At 40.2% G+C, this 24,829-nt stretch overlaps 1 protein-coding gene across 4 annotated transcripts; it reads left to right on the plus strand.

Annotated features, from left to right (window-relative positions):
* The first annotated feature begins 360 nt into the window (after window positions 1-360).
* anln2 (anillin, actin binding protein 2) lies at window positions 361-21,226 on the plus strand. Of its 4 annotated transcripts, XM_087171520.1 has the most exons (24): window positions 361-495; window positions 1,239-1,347; window positions 1,489-1,656; window positions 2,152-2,244; window positions 3,484-3,662; window positions 4,757-4,849; window positions 6,941-7,022; window positions 9,136-10,452; window positions 11,193-11,512; window positions 11,633-11,727; window positions 12,191-12,320; window positions 12,488-12,623; window positions 13,823-14,011; window positions 14,165-14,291; window positions 14,604-14,652; window positions 15,611-15,664; window positions 15,752-15,784; window positions 15,875-15,899; window positions 16,097-16,206; window positions 16,711-16,764; window positions 18,146-18,232; window positions 18,458-18,565; window positions 18,655-18,803; window positions 19,923-21,226. In XM_087171520.1, the coding sequence occupies exons 2-24, from the start codon at window positions 1,254-1,256 to the stop codon at window positions 20,086-20,088; spliced, it is 3,858 nt and encodes a 1,285-aa protein (XP_087027646.1). In that variant the 5' UTR covers window positions 361-495; window positions 1,239-1,253; the 3' UTR covers window positions 20,089-21,226. The 4 variants fall into 4 exon arrangements, with proteins under 4 accessions (XP_087027646.1, XP_023253246.1, XP_023253244.1 ...); XM_023397478.2 differs by lacking the exon at window positions 9,136-10,452 and having other exon boundaries at window positions 362-495; window positions 4,757-4,853; window positions 6,945-7,022; XM_023397476.2 differs by lacking the exon at window positions 9,136-10,452 and having other exon boundaries at window positions 362-495.
* Window positions 21,227-24,829: the final 3,603 nt, after the last annotated feature.

Here is a 24,829-nt window from a genome sequence, read left to right on the forward strand (position 1 = left end):
TCTACCTGTAGGAAGATAAACCGGAGAAAACAGAATGCACTCCACAAATCGTGTATTAAGCAAATCTTTAATGTTTTAAACCTAAGCTGCCTCAGATTTGTACCGTTTTTGTTCAAAGCTCTACAAGAGGAACATTCAACTGCCCCCCGATCAACATACAGGGGACTCTTGATTTGCGTGTTTATTTGGCTGATTACGGTAAAACGGCCTCACTTCGAGCTATTCAGCAGGTACAGACGTGGAATCAGATTATTGACTTCTGTAGTCAGCTGACCTAACAGGGCCTGCTGTGCTCAGTCTGATCCCAGATCAGCACTCTGCCAGAGTATTTACGGGACTCCAGTTGTTTGTTCTGCTGACGTCAGAAGGCCCGCTGAAATTCGAAGTTAGAGGAGGAGACTAAAAGCATAAAACAACAAGAAGGTTGTTCCTTGCTTCCCGTCCGTTAGCGTTGACCTGGTTTATAACTTTAATTTCATACATACTTCTTTTCAGGTAAGACAATGAACGACTTGCTGTGCAGTTATCTTTAGCTCTGCTAAGTTTGTAACACGCTTTCCGAGACAGTTTTCTTCCGGCTAAACTTAGCTTGCCATCCTAAGCTAGGCTAACGTTTTGTTGGCCAACTTTGGGTAAATTAGCTTGAAATGAGCTGGCCAGGGTTGACTCAAAAGTCAGTGTTGCTAACATAAGCTAGCTAATGTAGCTCATTAAGAGGCCACTGTCAAGTGGTCGGTTGTCCATTCTTAGAAATAGTAGAAATATTAAGGGTAAGTTTTGATTTTGCTGACGTGCTAGTGCACGTAGAAATGAATGTACAATTCATTTTGTATTGGCCTCAGCTGAAACTGAAAAGCTGGGGCGTTGTCGCATTTCATTAAATTTGTGATACTACTGAAACGTTTTAGTAAAACATTTCTTTTTCCTCCCGCCAGTAGCTATAAAGGTATGTGAGAGTTAGGTTTGAATTTTTAACCAAATGTCCTTCATGGCACAGTCACCTATAAAACTTGGACGATGATAATTACGTAAATTACCTTTACTGTACGAAAATCTCTTATTTTTGTAACTCTCAGTGGGCAGTTTTAATGGTAGTATCAAAAGCAGGGGTTTTGTAGACATAACTCTTTAGACACCTGCCCCTTGTTTGTACTGCTGCTGTTGTGCTTGTAGGTTTCTGTTCAATAACAGTGAGAGCTGACATCTTAACAAAACATATCCACTCTGTAATGTCACAGTAGTTGCAGTTCAGTATGGAAGCTGGCGAGGAAACTAGTGGCAACGTGAACTTGAAGAGACAGAGAGCACCTTTGTCAGATTCTGAAGACAATGTCCTCTCATCATCAGGTTTGTTTGTCTGTATTAACAAACTGTCAAGATTCACATCTTTTATAAATACAGAATGTCCACATATTTATAACAGTATTTCAGGTCTTGTATATGTGACATATATCTTGTCTGATATAATTTTTCTGTCATATATCTCAGAGGTGAATGATGTCCAGAAGCGGCGGCGTCTGGAGGCGACTGGTCAGGAGAATCGTAGCCCTAAACCATCCAACTCTGGACGCTTGGTTGAGCTAGGGACAAAGCCAGACACACCGATGGTTCCCTCAGTCCGGTCCCGAGTCCAGCAGCTCACCCAGCGAAGAGAGGGTAATCCTAACTTTTACTGTTGAAGCAGACACTCTAATGTTTTGTCCACCCATTTTTTTTTTATTATTAATGAGGGTGACTAAGTATTAGAGCCACCTCAATGTATAAGGCAAAACAATTCAGCAGAAGACCCTCAACAAAATACAACCTTTTAAATGACCATAAAGCCATCTCCAACTCCTCTCTAAAACTGATTCAACAAAAACCTACATTAAGGTAGAATTTATTAAAGGTCTGTTGTATTAGATTGCATCAGTCTCTGCTAGGTGGCACTAATAAACTGGTGCCCAAGTGTAAATGTGTACATATCTGTACATACAATGTGTTATGGTGTATTTTGGGAAGGAGTAGTATTCTTCCAGATTGTGACTTGTCATGGCAAGTTCAACACTCAATATGGATTATCTTCATATAAGTTGATAACTATGTCAAGTCTGTGTCAAGCCGATGTGACAGTTTGGATGTTAGATAAAAAATTTTTTTTTTTTTTTGTAGGAGCTCCACTGGCCCAGAGGTGCCTGTCGGATCCTGGGGCTGTCAGCCCATCAGCCAGCATCTATGACAAGGGCTTGAAAGAGCATCTCCTCGGTAAGCATGCAGAGGAACACACATTTAAAAACCTCCTGAGAATAAATATCAGACTTGTCTGTTGAATGCAGTGCTACTTTGATATTTCCAGATTTCAAAACAACATGTACAGACATGGAAACTTTTAATAGATGGAAGTCAGTACAGGGCTGCACGATGTAATCATTTTACTTGTATATGCAAGTGAAAATTAGTGTGCAGAGTTCCTCCGGATGCCTTTTCTAAACCAGTTTTTCACTTTGTAAGGACTAGGAGCATTTTAATAGTCCTTGAAGAAACCGCAGTCCCCACTCCCAAACCAGTCCCTCCTCCCTCCAGCAGTACCTGCCCAGCAGGAATTTCTATAAGCAGCAGGAGGGGGGGGGGGACAGACATGATTGACTGATGTGTGTTTTGCCCCTGTGATGTATGCATGCACCTAGCTACAGGGTCCTCTATAAAAAAAAATGCATTAAAAAAAAGAACAACCTAAAAAAAATTCTAAGCAGCTTGGCAGCTGTTCCTGACATTTGTGGAAAAAATGGAAGCAGAGAATGTAATCTTGTAATATTTATGTTGCTCCCCTTTGGTAGTTGTCAGGAATGACTAACTTTTACTCAGTGGCGTAGGTCTGGGCTGTTGGATGGGTGGGTGGGTTTTGTGGGCACATGTTACTGGATTGGATACAGTTTTCGTACACAGAAAATACAAAAAGGCCTTGATCAACAAAACATGATGGTGACCATTCAGTGATATCAGTACTTTGGCTGGCAAGGTATTAGTTAGTACAAGTTAGTTTAAAAAAAAAAAAAAAAAAGTGAGAACCAGATTAGAGTTTTAGATCAGAATTTTTTTTGTGTTGCTTATGGCTTACATGGTGTTGGCATTGTGTTACAATAACATACAGAACTCCACAAATTAAAACTACAGTGAAGCCATGAACCGGCCTATTTTGTTGCCTCAAACAGTGCATGACAGGCTTCCTGCAATGTTCCTTTTAATGATCCCTCAATGAAATGTTTATATTTATTAGCATCAAGGATATATTACCTAAACTGGGCTAGTTGTACTAATCCAAATGCACTTGAAGTACACAAATGTAAATGTAGGAAAGTATAAATAGATTAGAGTTTGGTATCAGCAGACCTTTTGATTGTTACAAGAAAACATCATCAGGATAATGCAATGCAAAATTGTGTCTATAAATTTGACTTAATTTTCTACTCATGTTTGGAAATTCATACCTGTTTGTCCCACCAGGTGAAGAAGAATTCAATCAGCGAATGGAGCGGTTTAAAGCGCCTCTCGTAAAGGCTGCCCCTGCACTGAGCCCCTTAGACCTCTGTCCTCGAACCCGCTCCAACTTTGTATCTGACATTCATCAGAAACTCCAGGGCACTACAACACCCAGTTCCAAGGAGGCCTCTCGCATGCGCCAGGTTGGTTTCATTTTAAAATGAAAAAGACCTCCGTCCAGACAAGCGTTTAACTCTTTAACTGCAAACAGGAAGTGGATTGTCTATGTTGTTTCTTCTTTTGCGATGATGTGATGATGATGAAGGAATCTCTGCTGACACCGGCTCAGTTGTAGATAAAAAGGTTTATTACAAAAAGACACAGCATCGTTGAACAAGCATCAAAAACAGCCTGTGAGAGGACCCAAGGCCAAAAAGGATCTCCCCCGTTTGTCCCAAACCCATACAATTTATAGGCTGAATATTTTCTTGATACCTCTTTGCCCAATCCTAACAGCCTATGGAAGAGCAGAACCAACATTTATGTCCATAAATGGTTATTCTCTGAGTTCAAATAGATGATAACATAAAACTTGTCACGTTGAACAAAGGTTCATATTGAGCAATGCAAGGAAGTGGAAGTCAGGAGAGGTACTCCCCCTCATCAGGCCCCGGCCTTCACTCCTAGAGTATCCTCCATAACATTTCCATCCTGTATTCATATCTCAGCCAAGATACCACATCTACTCTACAGTTGATTAGTTGCAGAAAATGCTACAAACAGCAGTTGTAGCATTAAAATGCAGAATTTAACTGCACAAGAACTACTAGCAAAGACACCAAGGTCAGTAACACTGGTAACCAATTTATCCATGTTGCATTCACCACTGGTAGTCGAGGCTGATGAGACACAATTGCGGAGCGGACATGGGTGTCTGTGTCATGGTGTCCAAAGGTCTCAGTTTCTGTCGTCCAGACTACAACACAACCCCAGAGTTTTCAAACTAAACCAGGTCCAGCAGCATTTTCAAAAGTCTCAGTTTTACAGGCTCAAAAACTCCAGAGTAGTGTGGACTGCAGAAGTAAACATGGTAAAAGTGAGACTTTTTAAAAAAGCAAAAGCTTTGTGAAATCAATCTTTTATACCTTTTAAAACTAGCAGCGACAGTGCCCTTTAGGAATTTTAAAATGAATGAATGGATTCATTTTTTCATTTGTGCAGTTAATTTCAGATAATGAAGTTGTTTAGATTACCTAAATAGGTTCTGTCTGACATCTGACACGGTTTCCCGGTTCAGGAGCGGGAGCAGGAGTTGAACCAGCTGCAGTTCCAACCAATCAGTGAGAATGTCTGGCTGAAAAGGAGCAGCTCTGATCCCTCGTTAGCACAGGTTGGTTTGTACTGTGATATTTTGTTAAACAATTAGGTATGCTTAATTCATGGCTGTCAGTTTTGTCATGTCATACTGAATTTTCAGACATATTGAAGGTAATGTTGATTTTCTTAGCTCCTAAACCACCAATTGACCATGATAAACTTGTGATTTTCTCACAATAATTTGTGTAAAATTGGATTCATTTAATTTGTGTATTAGATTACAGCCAAGGATTTTGCCCCTCTTTGGCCAGCACATAGTGATTCCAAAAGGACCTTACTCTCCAGATGACTGATAACTCATATTTTTAACATGTCATTTTTGTTTTTCTAATGTTTAGTAGACTCTTTTACTGTTTGTTTGAGATTCATTACACACCTGCTTGTGTAAACATTAGCAGGGAAGGACCCCTCCTGGCCCTTCATCTCCCTCCTCCTGGATCCCTAGATCTAGAAGGAGAGTTCATTGGCCTCCCAAACAGCCCTGGGATGTGAGTCAGTGATTTTAAAAAAAATACCCTTTAGACTGTCTGCTCACTTTGTGCACATGGGCAAAACTGTAAATACATTACGTACATAATATTGACTTGGGCATTGATAAGAATTAAACTGGACAGGGAAACTCCTGTTTTAGGCAGAATTTCCCCATTTACATGTTCCGGTCGTCAGAGGAAGGAAGTTCACTTCTTACACGGTGCACCTTTTTAATTCTGTGGTGTGGTTTTGGGGAAGTTGGCTGTCCACTGAAAAAATAGAAAGATTCAGTGTTTCCTCTACATTCATTTAGCAGTGCCAGCCCGCAAGTGACGTCACGTCAGGCACCAGTTGAGAGTCAGAGAAGTGTAGTCGTGAGGAATAAGGCAGCGAATTACCGGAGAAAAGGTGGACTTATTAGCCAACTCAGTGACGCTAACTTGGGTAAAGTAATTGATAGCATTAAGCTAATATCTACACGTCATTATGTATTAACTGCTGACTGCATTTTCATATGAGCTTGTTCAGATACTTCTCTAAGAAGAGAAAGACAACAGATGAAGAAGACGCTAGTCAGGTAGCATCATAAGCCTTTTACTGACTTGTAAATGATGGTGGTTAGGTAAAAAATAGTATTTCAATGTTCACACTTGTAATCAGATGTGATGTGAGTGTAAATTATATAACGCTGTTAGCGTTACGTTACTCACACTTTTAATGTAATCTTATTAGACAAGTAACACTAGACAGGGAGGAGTTGTTAAACAAAGTGAAGGAGAGCAGAGCACAGCAGCGGGAGAGCTGGGTGAAGGTGCAGGGGAGAGAGATGAGCCTGGGTGCAAACTTTGCCACTGACTCTACTCTGTCATGAACACTAGTGAACAGTAACTGTCTTATTCCTTGTTTCATGTTGGAGTCATGATGAGGTGGTGAACTGCTCCACTCTTTTAAGTTTCATTGTCACTATCCTCCTTAATATCCCTGTAGTGAACAGTATACAGTCCGGACCATAAGTACTTGGACAGTTAGACGCTTCAGAAGTAATTGGACAGATACATGAAGTCAAAATCCTGTGACGCTCTCCCAGGCCTTCACTATTATCATCTTCACCTCATGGTCACCTCTTTATTCAGAAGCTGCTCCTCAGTCTAACTGTAACTGTAACTCTCAACTGTCGGTCAACTTGTGAGTTTCATATGTATGAACTTAAAAACAACACACAACTGTTCAATTACTTTTGAAGCCTAGCAATTTGCATTTAAAGCTATATCTCCCGCACAGTTCTTTCTATATTGATGCGAACCTCAAATAAAAGCTGAGATTTGGCAATTTAATGTAGTATCCATTATTTTATGTCAAATTCAATGTACTAAAGGACAGAGCCTGAATAATAGAAACTGTGGAAATGTCCAAATACTTACGGATTGGACTTTATAAATGTATCCTAGTTCATTTGCTTTTGTGGTTTGAGTTAACTCTGGTATTCGGTGTGTATTTAAGATGAGCTTCACATAAAATCACAATCACAGCTGTTTGTTATGTTTGTTGTTTTTCTCATTTGTTTGCAGTAATCTACAGTTCTGCTTCCCCACCTCTTATTCTGAAATGCCAGTGCTGATATTGTTTCTTTCAGGTAGATGATGCTGAAATGAATGACGGCAGCTTCACTGAAGCTTCTATATCTGGTGCAGAAAAGCCACCTGTAAATACAGCAGGTGAGACTTTTGGCATCATGTTTTCCCTGATAGAGTTCATAATGAAATGGACTGTAGATATTTTCTGTAACTTGTTCATACTTCACCTTGGTAAAGTATGAATGTGTCAGGTGTAGGAATCTCCTGAATTGATGTACAAGGTCAGTATTGATGCCCATTCATCATGACACACAGCGGCTGTATAAACAGTAAAGCCCAGTTCAGAGATCTATTCCTAACCAGTGATCAACCAATCCAAGACATTGGCATAAACATTAGAATTAACTTGACTGCTCATTTGTTAGCTAGGTGTGATTGATCTGCATTAAATACAGAACAATACATAGAACAATATTATTAAAGTTAGTCCAGAATAAACTAATTTAGATGTGTATCGGTGTCTAATTAAGTGTGTGAAGCAGTGAAGTGATGTTTTGTTATGATCTGATGTTACTTAACACACACACTAATGATCCCACACCGTGAGGTGGGGCTGCTGGATTATGGCAAAAATCATAATCATGATATTTTTGATCAATATTGAGATCACAATTATATAACACTAGTACACCATATATTTATAAAGCTTTATAAAAAAAAAACGTTGTCTTTTTAACAGTGGACTATCTTGAACTTAAAATATGATTCAAATACAAAAGTATTTAAAAGAATTTGATTAAATAAATAAAATAATCAATAATATATATAATATCTAAATATATACAATTAAACACAAAAAATTATGGGGCGCCTCGGTGGCTCACGTGGTAGAGCACGTACTATTGAGGCTTAGTCCTGGCTGCAGCGGCCCGGGTTCAAATCTGACCTGTGGCCCCATGTTGCGTGTCACCTCCAGCTCTCCTGTCTCTCTCTCACTGTATCTAGAATAAAGGCATAAAAAGCCCCAAAAAATAAGTAAAAAAAAAAAAAAACAGCAAACTGCTCAAGATAATGCACTCCTACATACATTACTATTTTACGCCAAGACGCAACCAGAAGTGGATGGGGGGATGGTTTATGTAGAAGTGATGAAATCTGTTGCAAAACAATGCGGCACAATAACCATTCTATTGAGATTATCTTATTTTCATAATTGTTGGAAGTTACAAAATCATAATCAAAAATAAGATTAGATTAATTTCCCTACCGTGAGGCATACAGGCTTTTATTTCAAAAAGGAAAAAGCACTGGTATCAGATCAATAGTCAGCCAACCTGATTATTTCCTGGCTATGTTCTTTCTGCACATGCTCGCCGTCTTGATGTAAATCTGTTTCTCTGCTTCCCAAACATGGCAGCCTCCAAGCTGAACTGGTCCACTACAGGGTGTGTTTTTAACACAAACTCCTGTAATGAACATTAGTTAACACCTAGATGATAAAAAGATAGATGTTGCGGAAGACAAATGCACTTAGTCATCACTTTTGCGCATGTTACAGCTGGGAGGGCTGCTGGTGAACTACTGCACAGTAAAAATACTGTCAAAGAAAAATTCCTGCAGTAAATCATTGTGTATTAAATTTGTTTTAGATTTCCATCATTACAATGCTGTTGAAGCTTGTTACTCAAGAATGTTAATTGAGTACAAATGAGAAAATAAGCAATGTTAATTCTGTTCTCAATATATTTTTGTTTTTTTTCTCTTTCAAAATAACAAAATAAAAAGTATTGATAAGAGAACCGGTAAAGTACCGGATCAATAAGCAGTATCGATAAAAATAGTAGTACCGTTAAAATCTTAACGATACCCATCCCTAGTCACAGCTGTTCCAATTAAATGCATTGGTGCATGTAAACACCAGATCATACTAAATCACTTCCCCTGTAAACGTTCAGGATAATTTCAATCAGAATGAAAAGATGTCTGCATGTAAACACGGCAAGTGTTTTCTGCAAGCAGGAACACATACACAATAGTAGCAAGAACAAAGAATTGGCACACACTTCTAAAATCCAGTAAGTCGCTTCATTTGATATCATGCCAGATGTGTTTCCTTTGTTATCAAATCACTGTCTTGCTCTACAGATTTTAACTAATGTTTGATTTGATATTATTACTTATTACCTGCTCTAAAGTATATGAAGTATGGTGCTTAGGCACCTAGTGTTAAGATGTGAGACTAATCTTTTAACAGGTGAAAGGCCACCTTGTGACTCTGATGCCCCAGCAGCATCTGTAGAGCTTGAAAGCTCCAGTGAAGGGCAGCTGCAAATGGAATGGAAGAACCAAAATACTCATCAGGGTGAAGGACTTGTGAAGGAGAAAGACCATAAGGCTTTATTTGGAAATGAAGAAGAGCAGCTAGGGTCCCAGGAACCAGAGACCCAGACTGTACTGAAGTTGTCTTTTAGTGAGGATCAGAGTTTCTCCAAAACACCTTTCTTTGAGGATCAGAATGTGTCAGGTCATGAACAGATACTGATAGAATCAGCTCATCCACACGAGACGGAAACAGTGGAGGTTTCCGAAGTAACTGAACACAGCAGGTCAGATGTGTTTTCATTTGAAGAAAATGAAACGATGGATGCTTTTTCATATGGTGAAGAGGAGATTGAGCCTTCAACAGATGAGAAGTTATTGTTGTGGCAATATCCTCAATACAAGGTGTGCAAAGAGGAAGAGTCTATCATGTCTGAAGGACAGGAAGAAGATGTGTGTGCTAAAGAGGAGGAAGGGAAGTTGGAATCATCAAGAGTGGATAAAGAGAGTGTAGGCAGTGATCACTCTGACATCCTGGACAGTGAACGTTATTTAGTTGAGATTGCTGGTTCCTCTGAATTACAGGAAGATGAGAAACCTAGACCAGATGAGGACTCTGTGAAAGACCAGTCTACTTTAAACAGAGACCAAGTTAACATAGAGTCCTATGAAGACTGTTTTGAGGGAGCAGGTAAAGGAGATAATGATACTTTTACAATAAGACAAGACCAGAAAGACGCAGAAGGATATACTCATAAGGATGATATGTGTCAACAGTCAAAGGACATCCAGACAATCAATATAAAAGAAGACAACATGGATGTAGAGTCAAACTCAACAGGCCCAAATAGCAGAATGAAACAAATAGAGGCATCTCATTTTGCAGATTTAGCTCAGACTCAGAAACAAACACAAACAGAATATATAGACCTTCAAAGAAACACTGAAGATGAAGCACCGCCACAGACAGGGGCTTATGCCGAACCAGTAGTCATGGATACAAAGGCTCCAGCTCTGAGTTTGACAGAGGTCCAGGTATCAGAATGCCTGTTGGACACAGATGAAGCAGCACAAGAAGCAATAGATGGTAGGCAGGGTGTTATAGATGGGCTGACAGAGGAAACTCACAAGGCAGAGGGAGGAGAGAGCTTAAAGAAAGTCACTTTTGTCCTGGAACCTGAGCTAATCAATGACTCATCCCTGTCTGAGACCAGCACCTCTGTGGAGTCCAGGGCAGAGACAAGTATGTCAGGTGAGAAAGGCGAGATGTACTGTATATGTGAACACCTGGGCTGCCTGAGGACACCTGAGGAGAGGGGGAGCACATTGGTGAGGGTGTTGGTAAACTGCAGACACTGGGTTTACATGAAGAGCATGTTTTTGAAAACACAGGGTGACTCAAGACTTGAACATGCTTCACCATGTGTCTTTGTAAAACTATTATTCGAGACTATGGGCTTCATTTCAAAGATCCAAATCTCATTGTCTGAAGTATGTGGTGCAAATGCATTTAGGCTTTGTCCATTTTCTTTTTTGCTATTTTTGACGCCAGAAAAAGTCTACACCAGGCGCATGGTTCAAAAGGGTTGTACTTAAGCTCTTAGTTATTTATGGGAGTGTTTTGAGCGTAACATACAATAAACCAATCGCAGTACCTTATCCCATTCCCTTCAAAAGCCAGGCAGGCAAACTTTGTCGGTCTGCAACTTGCAAAGACACTTGCGCCGTTTTGCAACTGGTTTAAGATAGGTGTTGGTCAAATATCTAGATAGACATTATAAAGAGACCAATATGGCGTCTCAAGCACACAGTTGGTATTGCACAGGTGTGAAGAATAAAGGTAACAGGACATACAGCTGTCCACATCTATCTGTTGTGAATTGTCTTTTTTTTTTTCAAAACTTACCAGCCGTCATCCAGTTGTAGAAATTTTAGTCCTTATTTGCTTCTGAAACTGACTTTTGTCCATTTTTTTTATGTTTCTTTCCTTAGATACTGAAATGAGCTCTCATGATGAGACCAACACCTCTGAAATAATTGATCGGATGTTCGAGGAGGTGCTGGAATACGCTGGAAGGATGGAGGAAGGGAGGGGGGATGATGAAGATGCTGAGGACCACGATAGTGGTATTGGTGCTTGCTCTGGAGACAAAGATAAAATGGACACGGTGTTAGAGAAGGGGAAAAGGGAAGAAGAGGGAGAAGCCAAAGAAGAGTATGATGAGAGCAATGGAGATGAGCTGTTAACTTTCCCTCCTAGCGGCATCCTCTCTCCTCTCAGCAAGTCTGTAGAGGCTGTGGTGACCCCTCTGGTAAGATGAATTGATCACTTTGAACTGTTGACAACTTCCATTAGTACCACTGCAAAAGTTAATACATTCAGAAACTAAAATGTTTTATTGTTTTTTTAATGTTCCATATTCCACCAACAGCGGCTAGCAGCAAACCAGGAATCAAATCCTCCATCTCTGCTGCTGACTCCAGAAGAGACCACCACCCCTCCTGTTGAATCTGCTCCTCTGTACAGGTACAAGCCATTTGTACAAATTCCGTTTGGAATAAACCCAGATTGACTTCTCAGTCCTTAATCACCAGTGATGTCTTCTTTAGAATAAAACTGCATTATTGAATTGTTTTGATATGATTATTGAATTGTAGATGTCTTAAATTATGCCTTTTGTCTTTTTACTGTGCCATAAAAGCTGCATCCTATTCCACTCATGCATTTTTAGGTACATGTTGATCTGTATCATCATGTAGTTACACACTGTTTCTCAAGTATTTTTTAAAATATATTCTGAAACACCCCAATGGCAAAACATATAATATACAATACAAATTCAGGCTTGTATTTGGTTGGTTGTTTATTGAATATAATTGATTTAATGACAGTACTTAGTGGAAAAGTCAGCTCCAGTGCACGAGGCAGCTGTACTGTACGTATTGCACTATAACATGCTTAACTATAATTTGATGTTGGTTGTTGGCAGCGTTGATGCATACCGAACACAAAGGCAGAGCAAGCTGCCCGCCATTCAGAGTGTCACCCCCAGGGTTCAGAGACGAGCTCCAGAGAAGTCACAACCCCAACATTCTGTCAACAACAAGGAGAAAATCACAGTCAGTCATTTATCATTATTCAAGAAAACGCACTAACTTTACTAATTCAGTCAAATGAAACTGTAGTCTGTCCTGCAACTGCTATACTGACTTCAGTTTGAATTAATTAAATCTTGTACAAAGGTTCCTTTACCCATAATGCTAGGTGGTGTTCTGTGTCTCTCCAGGCTCTTAATGAAGAAGCAGGGAAGCTGCAGAATGTAATCAACCAGACCCTGCAGGCTCTGAGCTGCTGTACTGATGAGGAGCATGGACGAGGCTCGCTGGAGGAGGCTGAGGCTGAAAAACTACTGCTGGTCTCCTGTATGTTCACCTTTTTGCTTTAATAGTCCCACCTTTGTGAACCATAGATAGGTCACCATGTTCACATTAGTCTGTTTTTATAGAACAGCAGCAGCATCCCTTTAATATGTGGGTACATTTTACATTTTGCTGATAAAGTAATATAAACAGAATAACAACAGTATTGATAACATTTTTATGTTATTATTTGTTGTTTCATGATTAACAAGTAACTGTTTATCATTAAACATGTAATGATTCTACCGAATGAGCTCAAATTGCTGTGAAGTGGAATGAGCTAGAAACTTAGCATATTATCTGGAGATGATCTACATGTTCTTCCCAAGAAAGATGAGCCCAATCAGCCAGATGGTGGCGCTGTAATTTGATACACAAGTCATGCTCAGTGTGTGCTCAAAAAAAGCCTCTTATAGATCCTATAGATTTTTTGAAAAGCACATTTTTTTGACTTTTACTAATCAATACCAAATTGTCTGATCATTATTGCACTGAGCTTATCAAAAGTTGCAGAAAGCTTGTTAAGATCTAATAAAGTTGGTGGGGAGGGGGGCCAGGAGCCCAGCCCCGGAACATGGCAGCCCGCTAGGATTTGTCCTGGTATGCCCAAAGGCCAGTCCAGCCAGCTAGTTTAATCTGCCGTTCTCTCTTCTTTCTTTTTCTCTTCTTTCTCTCTTGCCTTGGCTGGGTGTTCCAACATGTCTCTGCCTTGTATATCTGTTGTTAAAAATTACTGTACTGCAGAGTTGTGTAATTGCAATTTCATGACAGTGAAAATGACATGCAGCTGCATCAAAATGTATATAGTGGAAACACTGCAATCATCATATATCTGTGTACATATCTTTTAGGTATAGGTCTATCAGAGCATTTTGAGCCCGACCCATAGGGGGCACCACAAATAACGAAAACATGTGCCTCAAAACTCAGTTTAACTGTGCATGCTCTGAGGACAAGTATTAACCAAAATCTGAGGTGCCATATTGATTTGTGCAAGTGGGCGTGGCCTATCATATATTTGCTCATAACTCAAGATGCCTTTGAGAAATCCTGGTAAACTCACTAGAGACATCCTGTGCTGTCTCCTAAACATACACAACAATTTTGTTCAAATCTAAGAGAGCACGTTGAGGGTGTTATTATTGAAATGCTGTAGAAATTGTATTGATGACACAAGTGTGTGATTTACCTGTCTATTCCAGGTGAGAAACGCTCTGCCCTGCTGGCAGAGGTTTCCAGACTGCGGGAGGAGAGGAACTTGGAGACCGGAGAGGCAGCAGGAGAGGACGGGGAGTATGTTTCCCAGCAGCCCTGCAGAGGGACTGTCAGCATCACAAACATCCAGCTGCCTCTGAAGGTGGAATTTGTCTGCTCCTCACACAGCCGAACAGGTACCACAGCAAGAACACATTTCTGTATTTTTAATTTCCTCATACAGTTATTGAACATTGATGTTTTTTCAATAAAAAGCCTCTATTTTAAAATTCAGGGCTTTGTTAACACAAACATGGTGGTTGACATCCACTGTTCATGCCATTGTTTAGGTCGGCCGAGCCACTACTTTTTTGTCCTGATCCGTTATGGGCCCTGCAACATCATCGCCACCCCGCTGGCCACAGCTGCTGATGCTCAGAATGGAGACACCATCTCCTTCCCTACATCTGTCACTCTGTAAGCTGCAACTTTTCATCCTGTCTGTGGTTATTTCTTTGACGGAAATCTCTGGACAAATAAGTTGGTGGCGTCTCTGAATTTAAATGTGTATTTTTAAATAACTAATGTATACTCCAGACTACTTAGAGCAAATAAGGAAACTCTACGACGCAAGTCGTATCTATTTGCACAGATTTCATGTTGAGGTTCTGAAATGATTTTGCCCACCTGCTCTGGGAAATTAAAGAGTCTTGTGACTATCGTATACTGCGTAATTGTTACAATGGAAATCTATGATGTAGATTAAATCTTGTCTTCATAATATTTCAGGAAGGATATTCGCTCATCCTTTGAGATTGATGTGGAAGTCTACAGTCTGGTGAGGCACAACAGTGACATTTTGATTTGCTGTAGTTCTTAATTGAATTAAAAATGATAGAGAAAAGTGAAGTGGTTGATGCCCCAGAATCCTGCATTTTCCCATCCACAAATTGACATTTAATATTGTTCTCTATATTCCATCATATTAACTTTTTTCTTCAGTGGTAGGAAGTTGTTAAATATGTCTTTATGTAAACGCGAAGATGATTGAGGGTAAAGCCCTCATTTACAATGATGTTGAGTAGATAAAAATATGAGTTAAAAAAGAACATCAATTAAAACATAAAATTACAATTTATAAATTATGTAATAACAAGAATCAATCAAAATGAGTACAAACAGAAATTAAAAGGTTAGAGATTAAGAGAGACCAAGAAGTACAAACAAATTCATTTTTAAAGTGCTTTGTAGTGAGTTCAGGTGGATGGTTCAAAGAAGCCAAAAGAAGTTCTTCCAAGCTCAGTATAAACTCAAGCAACATGGATCATAAGCATCATTAGTCCTGGTCTAATGTTGTCCAGTGGGCCAGACTAAAATGGATATAAGATATGAAGGCAGTTTTTCAATAAGGGCTTTGTAAATAAACAAATACACACAAGATCGAACTTTTTTATACAGAATGCAACGATGAGTGTTATAAACATCACCAGTAATCAACCTGAGAGCATAGTGGTAGACGGCATCAGGGGGTTTTAGAGTTGCAGCTGACTCTCACTATCTAAAACTGAATAAAGAGTTTTTCTACAGAGCAACAGGAAGCAGGATTTATTCCTAAAGAAAAATACAATCTTTTGCCTTAATTTACTCACCAGATTTCATACATGATTCTAAAAGGATAAATTCTCATCAATCCAAATTTGTACACCACCACTCTCTCAATAAATAATGGGTTTTTTTTTTTTTATTACTGCAAATGCACGTCACTGTTAGTGTTTGATTTGTCTGTTTTGATCTAGTCCCACACCTCAGGTAGCAGCTCCAGCGTGGACCGGAACACCACCAAGTCACGGGTAAGTGGGTCACTTTCTCAAAAATGAGCCATGTGTGTATTTATCAATGACAGTCTAACTCATTGACCTATATCTTTACATATTCAGGTCACACCAAGAAAGCTTCTGAGCACCATCACAGTGAGTGTTTTTATATCATGCCCAAATATTGTGTGTTTTTTGTGATACGTTGCACAGATGTATGTGCTTAACTTTTTCTTTTGTTTTCAGCAGAGATCCAATAACAGTCTGACATGTGAGTTGAGTTTATTTTGGTCAATATTTCTTGGAGTACAAGGAGGTTTCATTTTTCACTCACTTCATTGACTCTAGAATGGTAGCCAGTAAATGTTTAAAAAACAAATAAGCCTGGCAAACACTGGTCATGATGGTCATGTATTGACTGACTGACTTATGTTATGAGGTTTGATTCTGTGCTTCTTCATCCGTCAGCTGCTGCTCTTCCTGCTCTCAACACTCGACGCTCCAGTAACTTCTGTCTCGTGGGCTCTCATAAGATCACCTTGGCCTCACTGGGACACAGCAAGTTCCCTCTGGATAAGGTAATTTTTTAATGATCTGATATTGGTGGGACGAGCTGCTCACACTGTTTATTAGAAGTGAATACATAGTTTTTATACTCTGGGCCCAAAGATTGTGTCTGAACTGTGTGTTGATCGATGTTGGTGAAAGCAGGATTGTTGATCAGCTGGATCATTTTAAAAGTTAAAAAATTAATAACTTACAGGAAACTGTTGAATTTCAATTCATATAAAACAGACCCTCTCCACATCAACTCAGACACCTGTGTAATTGGCATGTAAAAAGTAATATTTCATGAACACGGTTTGGCGGATGTTCTTGTAACTGCAGAGTGCTTTTGTGGAAACTGTTCATTGAGTGATGATATTCAGAGGAGAAAAGCCTGGCCCACATCCACTGTCACCCCCCAATGTATTTTATTTTTGGTCCTTGCATCATTCTGTTACACTTTCTGCACATGGGTGGGCTCACTGGTGATGTAACATGTCTATCTCCCCTCCCTCTGTCTCGCTTCCTCCACTCAGATGAAACTTGAAGGAAAAATCAGGAGGCTGCTGGGAGATGAGTTTCAGGAAAAGGTTTCACTCTTTTCTCAACACTGTCACCCCTTTTATCTCTCACATTTCCTTCTGCTCCTTTGCAAAAACTAACCCCAGACTCATGATTTCAGTTGTACAGATAAACCGCCACCTCAGTCTTGATTGCTTTTGTTTGTGGTGAATGAGTTTTCTTTTTTAGTTCAAGCTCTTTCCCATCTCAAAAATCCATTATGCTTGTATTTTGACTCCAGAAGTCGGTACATTTGTTGCAAAAAGCACAGTGTTTAAGGCCAAAATAAAAACAAATTTACTTTCTGATGCACATTTGTATGTGTGAATTCACAATAAAAATACCCAATACTCCGCACAGTGCACCGTCAGATACAATAAGATCACGAAAATCAATCCAATGTATATGCTTGACAATTGAAAATCCGTAATGTTTTTTTTTATTATTATTAAATAAATTAAACTATTGATAGTCGCAAACCTTGTTGTAAAGCTCAGGTAGGGCAGTATCTGAAATGTAGTATTGAGACGGTGAGGCGTACCATGGCTCCAAGAATCAGCATAAACCTGCGGTCACCACGATGGCCTGGTCATCCAAGGTGATGCACTCAGTGACATGCTCTGTAATCTTTTAGCTCTACTGCTGTCTCGAGGAAAATTTCTCTCTCCTTGTAAAATTATCCTCAGTGTCCGTTGCCTCAGTGCAGCCGCTGCATGAGTTACCTGAGTGAGCTCACTGTGCTCCTTTTGAATGTTTTTTTTTTTTTTTTTTTTTTTTTTTTTTTAGGTGCCATATCAAGTTGGTATTATTGAATGCAGCTCTATTACTACCGCTGAACGAAATGCTGGTATTGCTGAAATTACAAGTGGCTGTTGCTTTTGCTTTGAATTTAAAATATTTCCACACTGCAGACATTTTATACACGTCCTGCCACAAATTGTGCGCTGACATAAAATACATGATCGGGCTAAGGTTCGTGCTCAATATAGCCTGTACCAATCAGTTAAAAAAATGCCTTGATTGGCCGATCTTTGAGATCAACTTTGGACATCCCTAGTTCTTCCATCATTCAGTGTTGGATAACATAACATCTCGGGAAAATAGTGTCAAACTCTTTCCTCCTGTAGTAGCAGTATATGTTTGTGTATGTGAGTTAAATGTCTACAAGAAGGGTTTCCCTCCGAGATGCAGTATGCACCGTGGTGATACCTACTCATATAGACACTAAATGAGCTAAGTTATAACCACATCTGATCAGTTCCCTTTACAAACTGAATGAAGAGCATGTTGGAAGGAAATTCTTCAAAATATGGTTTTGTTTCTTACTTCTCTTGCTTGTCTTGCTTCTCTCATCTTCCTCATCAGACCAGTTTGACAGCGTGTCCCTTCCTCTTCCTCCCCGCACTGCAGGTGCCGTTTCTCTCTCCTCTAGAGGGCAACATCTACTTACGGTTGGGCAGCGAGAGTCACTCTAATGTGCACCACCAAGGCTTCCTGGTAAGTAATCTTTCCTTTTTACTCAACACTCTGTACTCACACTGTATTCAACTGTTAAGATTTAGAGCAAATTCTTGATGTAATTCTTGTAAATCTGCATTTAACTTTTCCATAAATCAAAACAGACTAAATGGACCTGAAGTGTTAGAAAAGTTTTAATCTGTGTTTTTGTTGCATTTAGTTGCATTAAATTCACTCCCTGTCTTTTTGTGGTTCTGCTCCCAGACAATGTTTGAGTTGATCAGTGGGTATGGGGTGTGGCATCGCCGATATTTTGTCCTGGAGGGATGCAGCATGTACTACTGGAACCACCCGAATGACAAAGAAACCAAGGTAAGAATCGACCAAAAGACAAATGTGCAGATGTAGTCGCCACATTGCTTACAGCAGGTTTGACTCTGTCTTGTTTTGGAACCTCTCAGGAAGCAGAGGGCAGCATCTCTCTGTCCAGCTCTCCCAGTCAGTGTGTCAGGCCTGTCAAGAGGGACTCCTGTGCTCGACCTTTCACCTTTGAGCTGGTGAGCAACATCCTACATCAGCAGCAGGACGACAGCCAGGAAGCCTCAGCCAAGTAAGTTAGAATACAACAAGATCTTAGGGAGTTTGTGACATGTAAGATGATAAATACACTTAATGTCTTTTTAGTTATAACTGAGAGCTTCAAACAGATCCCAGGGGTTTGTTTTTGATTGTGTTCATTGGCTGTAATCAACTTACAACTTCCATGTGTGAATCCTAGACCCAGAGCTGTTGGTTATCTTGGCCAATACAGAATAATACTTTTCATTTATCGTCAAAACTTGTTTAAATATAATTGTCACTTTTGTTTACGGTGTGGATGTGGCTCGTCTGGCTGCACCCAACTAGTGATGTCACAGTGGGTGTTTTATTTTTGACAGCTGATGGAAAACACCTTATGTGACATCACTAGTTGGGTTGTGGCTTGAGAATTATTTAGAAATGGGTTTAAAGTTCTAATCTGTAACTTTTCCACATTCAAATGTCTAAAACCAACTAGACTATGTTCTATATGTTGTTGAGTTGTGTTCTTACATTTTCCCAAATGTTTCCATCAATTCTCAAACCAGAGAAATCTGTGATTTTAATCATGGTAATGTTTCATTGGTCGCCTGTCAGTGACATCATATCCTCTATGATCATGATCCGACTGAAGCTCAACACTGACTTTTATTTAGTTTTAAGCCACATACACTTTTTGCACCTTGGTGGTTTTCAGCTCTATATTTGAAGCAGATGAAGGATTTTAGTCGTCGGACGTCTGGATCTGAAGTTATCAGAGAAACAAGCTGAGGAAATGTTAGACAGCTCAGCTCCCAGCTGCTGGAGACGTCCTGTCCTGTGTCACTGAAGAGCGTCGCTCAAACTCTGACTTTAAATGTCAAACTGCTTCATTCAGTGTTTTTAATGGTTAGAATCACCAGGTCTGTTTGATTTCCTCAACCACTGACACTGAAGGAATCCAAGCCGGGAGGAGCTTATAGTAATGGTGGTGAAGACAACAACTCCCATCATCCCACACTATTTCATGGTGTCACCCAACGCTGTCTTTGTTATTGTTGTGATTGAGAGAGCCCTAGAGGCAGAACTTACAGATTGTGTTTAATTGTTAATTGCACTGTTTCTGGGATCACAGTGAACAAACTGGACGTTCTTCTTCTTTCTTGTTCAGGTGTTGGTTTTCAGCTGACACCAAACAGGAGAGACTGGACTGGATGGAGAAACTCAACCAAGTTCTTTTGGACTTTCACACATGGAACCGAACATCAGTGATCCAAACAGAAAGTCAGCAGTCACACACGTTGAGCAGTGGGAACTTGAGGGAGAGCATACTGTAACTACATCACTAAGATAACATACATACTCATACAGTTGTCTGGGATGATGAAGGCGTCCTGGATGCAGCTTTTATGCGTTTGGTAGATGAGCTGACATCAGGGTTTAGATCGAAATGAAATGGCCACATTATAAACATATAACCAGGCAAAATGTATCTCATGTTGATTTATCTTTGGGAGCTGTTTATGATTATTTCTTTTAATCTGAATCCAATCATTACTGTTGGTCTCTACTTTTATTTGCCAAGTTACAGTTGCCATTTGAATATTTTTAGTTTTTCTTTATCATGATTTTGTGGAAATCAGGTTTTATTTTGACTTTTTTTTCTATGGCAATCAGCTGCTTTAGCCTCTGCTGGCACTATTATTTGGTCACTTTCAGTAGCTAAGGTGAAAGTTTTCTTGTAGCTCGTATATTTTTGAAATAATTTACTTTATATTTAGGTCCATATTGTATTTTTGTATCATTCAAACTGGAAGGATACACAGATTTATATAGATGCACTAATAAATATTGAGGGAGAAGGAAATCTTTAACTCTACTAAACTGATCTAGGATAAGAAAGTATTTGAAATGGCTGGGGACACTACAAATTATTAGAATATTGAAGGAATGCTAGCTAGGGTGGAAATGGGAGCCTCTCTTAGACATTTAGACATTAGCTGCCTGTTTACAGTGAAATCTTTAGGGACACGATCAATCTGTTCTAAGAAGTGAATGTGGTTGTTGTTCCACTGATCCAACAGATTCTGTTTCCGGTCAGAATCTGTATCTGTTCCTCCTGTTGGCACAGTGTGTCACTGGTGTCTTGGAGGTTTTACTTCCTTCTCTGTGCCCTGAAGTGTTCACTCATATTCCTTAGTACACGGATTGTGTTACTGCTCATATATAAACCTGTATATTTACATATGTAAACCCATGTTTTATATGTAATCAACTAGATGAGAGAAGTGGTGAGGTAAAGTAAGAGGGCCGGCAGTGATGCTGCTACGATGAATGTAGTCTGTTCTGTCTGATGTCCTCTTTTTTTCCATGTGTTTCCACCTATCAGTCTGTCACTATGTTCTAAATGTTTCTCACGTGAACTCTCATTCTATGCACTTAATGGAAGGTACCAATAAAATAAATGGAATGAAATGGCTACAGAAACAGTTAATAAGCTAATTTATAATTACTCATCAATGTTATGTACTGTAATATGACTTTAGTGGAAAACATGTTAAAGTCAGAGCACAGTGTTATTTGAATTGGATGTATGTGTGTACATTTACATTCACATACTGAAGAATGTAAAGGTTTAGGTGGCTTAGCCATAGATCTTCTATACATACGGAGCCTGAGAGAGACTGGCAGGAAGGCAGCTCAGGTCAGGAATGTCAGACAGGAAGTGGTCTAGAATTAGACATCCTGTTCGTCCCAGAGCCCCTCTGGGTGGAGGTGCTGCTGGATGTTATGGAGCTCAAGGTGATGACAACAACAAAGGGGAGGGGAGCACTTCGTTCTGCTTTCAGGACACACACAGCTGCATTGAATGGGCCAACAGCAGCTGTTTCAGCATTCTTATACATGTACACTGGGCGGTGGTACAGTACAGTGGATTTCTAATGGTTTTGTCACCTTCCACAGCTTTGGCAGGCATATGGCAGTGATTTACATTCAGTACATGTGGTTCATGCAAATGGAAGCTTGTACACAGTCAAATGGATTATTCAGATCTGTCCATGTGAAACATCAAATGCATTTCTCCAACAATATGCCACTCCCTTAATTGACTTGATCTGGCTCCAGTTTTTCTTTGAACTGATCACACTCTGTAAATAGTTCTTCAAGTTTATCTTTGTTCAAAGTCCATATTGACCTTGCCTCGTGTTTTCTGGATCAGGCTATGTACCAGTGTTAGTTGGTAAGAGTGTTCTTGTATCACTAGAACCACGAGGTCAAAGGAGCACTTGGTGATTCACACCACTTATCACAGAATGTGGGGTTGGTCAGGCCGACAGTCGGGGATTTCTGGATCTGTAGGCCACAGAGATCCTTGTCTTAAATAGTCACTTAATGTGATTGCATGTAGAAAAAGTGTTGTTTCATGGTTGTATAGGTTCTTCAAAGTCTTGGTCCATGAGGAGAAATCTACATAAAACACTTTGAGGATACTAAAACATCAAAATGTCAACATTTTACTAACTCTGACCTGCTCCTTGGTAATCTGCTTAACAGACAGACTGTTGCGGTGGCACTAGAGGAGTGGTCAGCACCACCATTGTCTATAGGCGGGACCATCCAAGAGAATTTCATCAATGTGACCAGTTGAAAAAAATGTTTTGTGCTGGATGGACAGAATGGTTGATGGACAGCCAGCCCGAAGCCGCAGAAGTTAAAACATCATCTTTAACTGATTTCAACCTGCTGAAAGCCTGTGACCGCACATCAGATTGTCGTTCTGCAGCAGAGTGACCAAGCTGGAAGAAACGCTGGACTGCAGTAACAGCTGCTGTCACTGACAAGACGAGAGCGCAGCAGGTCAGCGGCCTTGTTGTCCTCGGTGATGTGGCCCCACCCTGACAGGAATACATTCTGCACAACATCCTGGTGTGTCAACCGCTGCTCTCTTCCGTACACCACCCTGGAGGAAAAAACTGTTCCTGTGTGGCAAAGATACAAGAAGTGATGCTGAAGCGTGGCCTTGCTAGCACGACAAGCAAACAGTCACTTTGACAGGATGATCGTCAGACAGATACTGAAAATGTCAGGACGACGCATCGATCAACACATCAGAGAATATTTAAATCAAGGGCTAACTCAGGCAGAAATCACACTGTCTCCATGGTTACCGAATGATACATGCATGAGAGATGCAGATTATCTGCATGTCACTTGTGACTTAGTGTATGAGGCTCAGTCAAAACCGCTTTCTCCTGATAATATCTCATTATCTCAGGATAGCGAGTTTTGTTATCTTGAGATAACGGGATAAAAAAAGTATGTGTGAATGGCCTTTCTCCGTTTCCGTACATCTTCTTTATGCCTCATTATTTTGAGATTAAGGAAGTACTCAGTCAGTTCTTTCACAGTTTGTCCCCAGTTCAGATTTTGTTTGTTATTCAAAGATAACTCACAGAGCACCCACGCACAAGTCTTAAACTCGCATGAGAGAATGTGAAGTGCAGGACTGAAAGATGACGATGGTGCTGTGTTTCCTCAGATAGCGTGTTTGAGCTGGCTGCAGCTCCAGGGCCACTTGGTATGCTCCTCGCTGTGTTGTGAAGAGGTCCGGGAAGCTCGGAGGCGTAAACAGGGTGGTGGGGTCAGAGGACTCAACATGGATCGCAAATAAACAAAGTTCCTTCAGTGGTAGCAGCCAGCAGTGGTCAAACAGCTGCAGAGGATCAGAGAGTCAATGACACAGTCTGTTTTTGTTTCAGGGAAACGATTCAACACATTTTATTCAGCATCAACAACAGAGCCACAAAGTTTACACCTACCTGGTGTTGCAGGAAGTTATGTGAATCATAACTGATTCACATTTAATGAGCATTTCCTCCTTTGGCAGATGCCTTTATCCAATGCGACTTACAACTGAGGGACAACAGTGAGGCTTCAGTGCAGTAGGAGACCTTGGTGTAAGTACTAAGACCTGATGCTGATGTCTGGCTGAAATGGTCTGAGACACCTGTAAAGTGCCTCATGATGAAAGAATAATAGTCACTGACTCCATTAGTTCTTGGCTCCTTTGTGTTCCCATCTTTACAGTGGTTTGTAGCCTAATGACTTATGCATTATACATTGTTTCTTCCAGTAACTGCGTTTAGTTGCTTTCCCTTTACCAGTCAAGGAGACTCTCAATCTCCCAAAAGGTTTTGTGGAACATCAGGTCCACTTAGCCCCGACTCCCCCCACCCCACCCCTCACCCCTTCTACCACCATCTGGATTGTCCCGTGGGACAAAAATGAATCATTATTACTTCAGATTAAACAATTTTAATATAGTGCATGTGTTTGAGTTCTTTTGATGCAATCAGTACACTTGGCAATATGTCAAACATTTTGTTTTTACACTTCAGTTTTTGTACAAATGAAACAAACCAGGTAGAGCATGTTGATAAGTGAGCTGTGGAGCTGGTGGTATAGGCTGATACCCTCGGACAGAGCGAGGCTACTTGTTTGCCCTTGTTTCCAGTCTTCGTGCTAAGCTAAGCTAAATGCTTCCAGCAGTGATCTCATAGTTACACACCTACATTAATAATGTCGCCCTTCCTAAAAGAATCAAAAAGCTCCATGTGGATATGCATGAAAGCTCTTATTTAACTTTGGAAATAGCAGTTTGACAAAAATAATCCCAACTCAAGGTCCCCTTTTAACTTTCAAGCATATCACATGGTCTTCATGAGTGGGCTGGAGTTTGCTCAGTTGTCATGGAGATGGATCTGCAAGCTCAGTTAGTAGCTGTAAATATTGCATCCATAACATGCATCCTTTTTTCCTCAGATGAAGACTATGTGGCTGAAATCTTTGGAAAAAGCTAGTAAGTAGACCTTGAGTATGGGATTGTTTTGTTGAAGCTTTAAGTTAAACTGGAATCAGAAAGCTGGGGTAAATGTTATTTACCATCTTCTCAACAGGCCCCTGAACGCATCACATCTCCTTGTACCCTCCCTGTCCCTGCCCCCTTCTCCCCTCCACCTCCCACCTCCCCACCCTCCAGCATTATTCTCTTCCCTCTCCTCCACCCCCCCCCCCCCC

The sequence above is a fragment of the Seriola lalandi genome, unplaced genomic scaffold, assembly GCF_002814215.2.
Source record: "Seriola lalandi dorsalis isolate HSWRI2012SDOR001 ecotype SW California unplaced genomic scaffold, Sedor1 jcf7180002055008, whole genome shotgun sequence".
Classification (NCBI taxonomy): domain Eukaryota; kingdom Metazoa; phylum Chordata; class Actinopteri; order Carangiformes; family Carangidae; genus Seriola; species Seriola lalandi.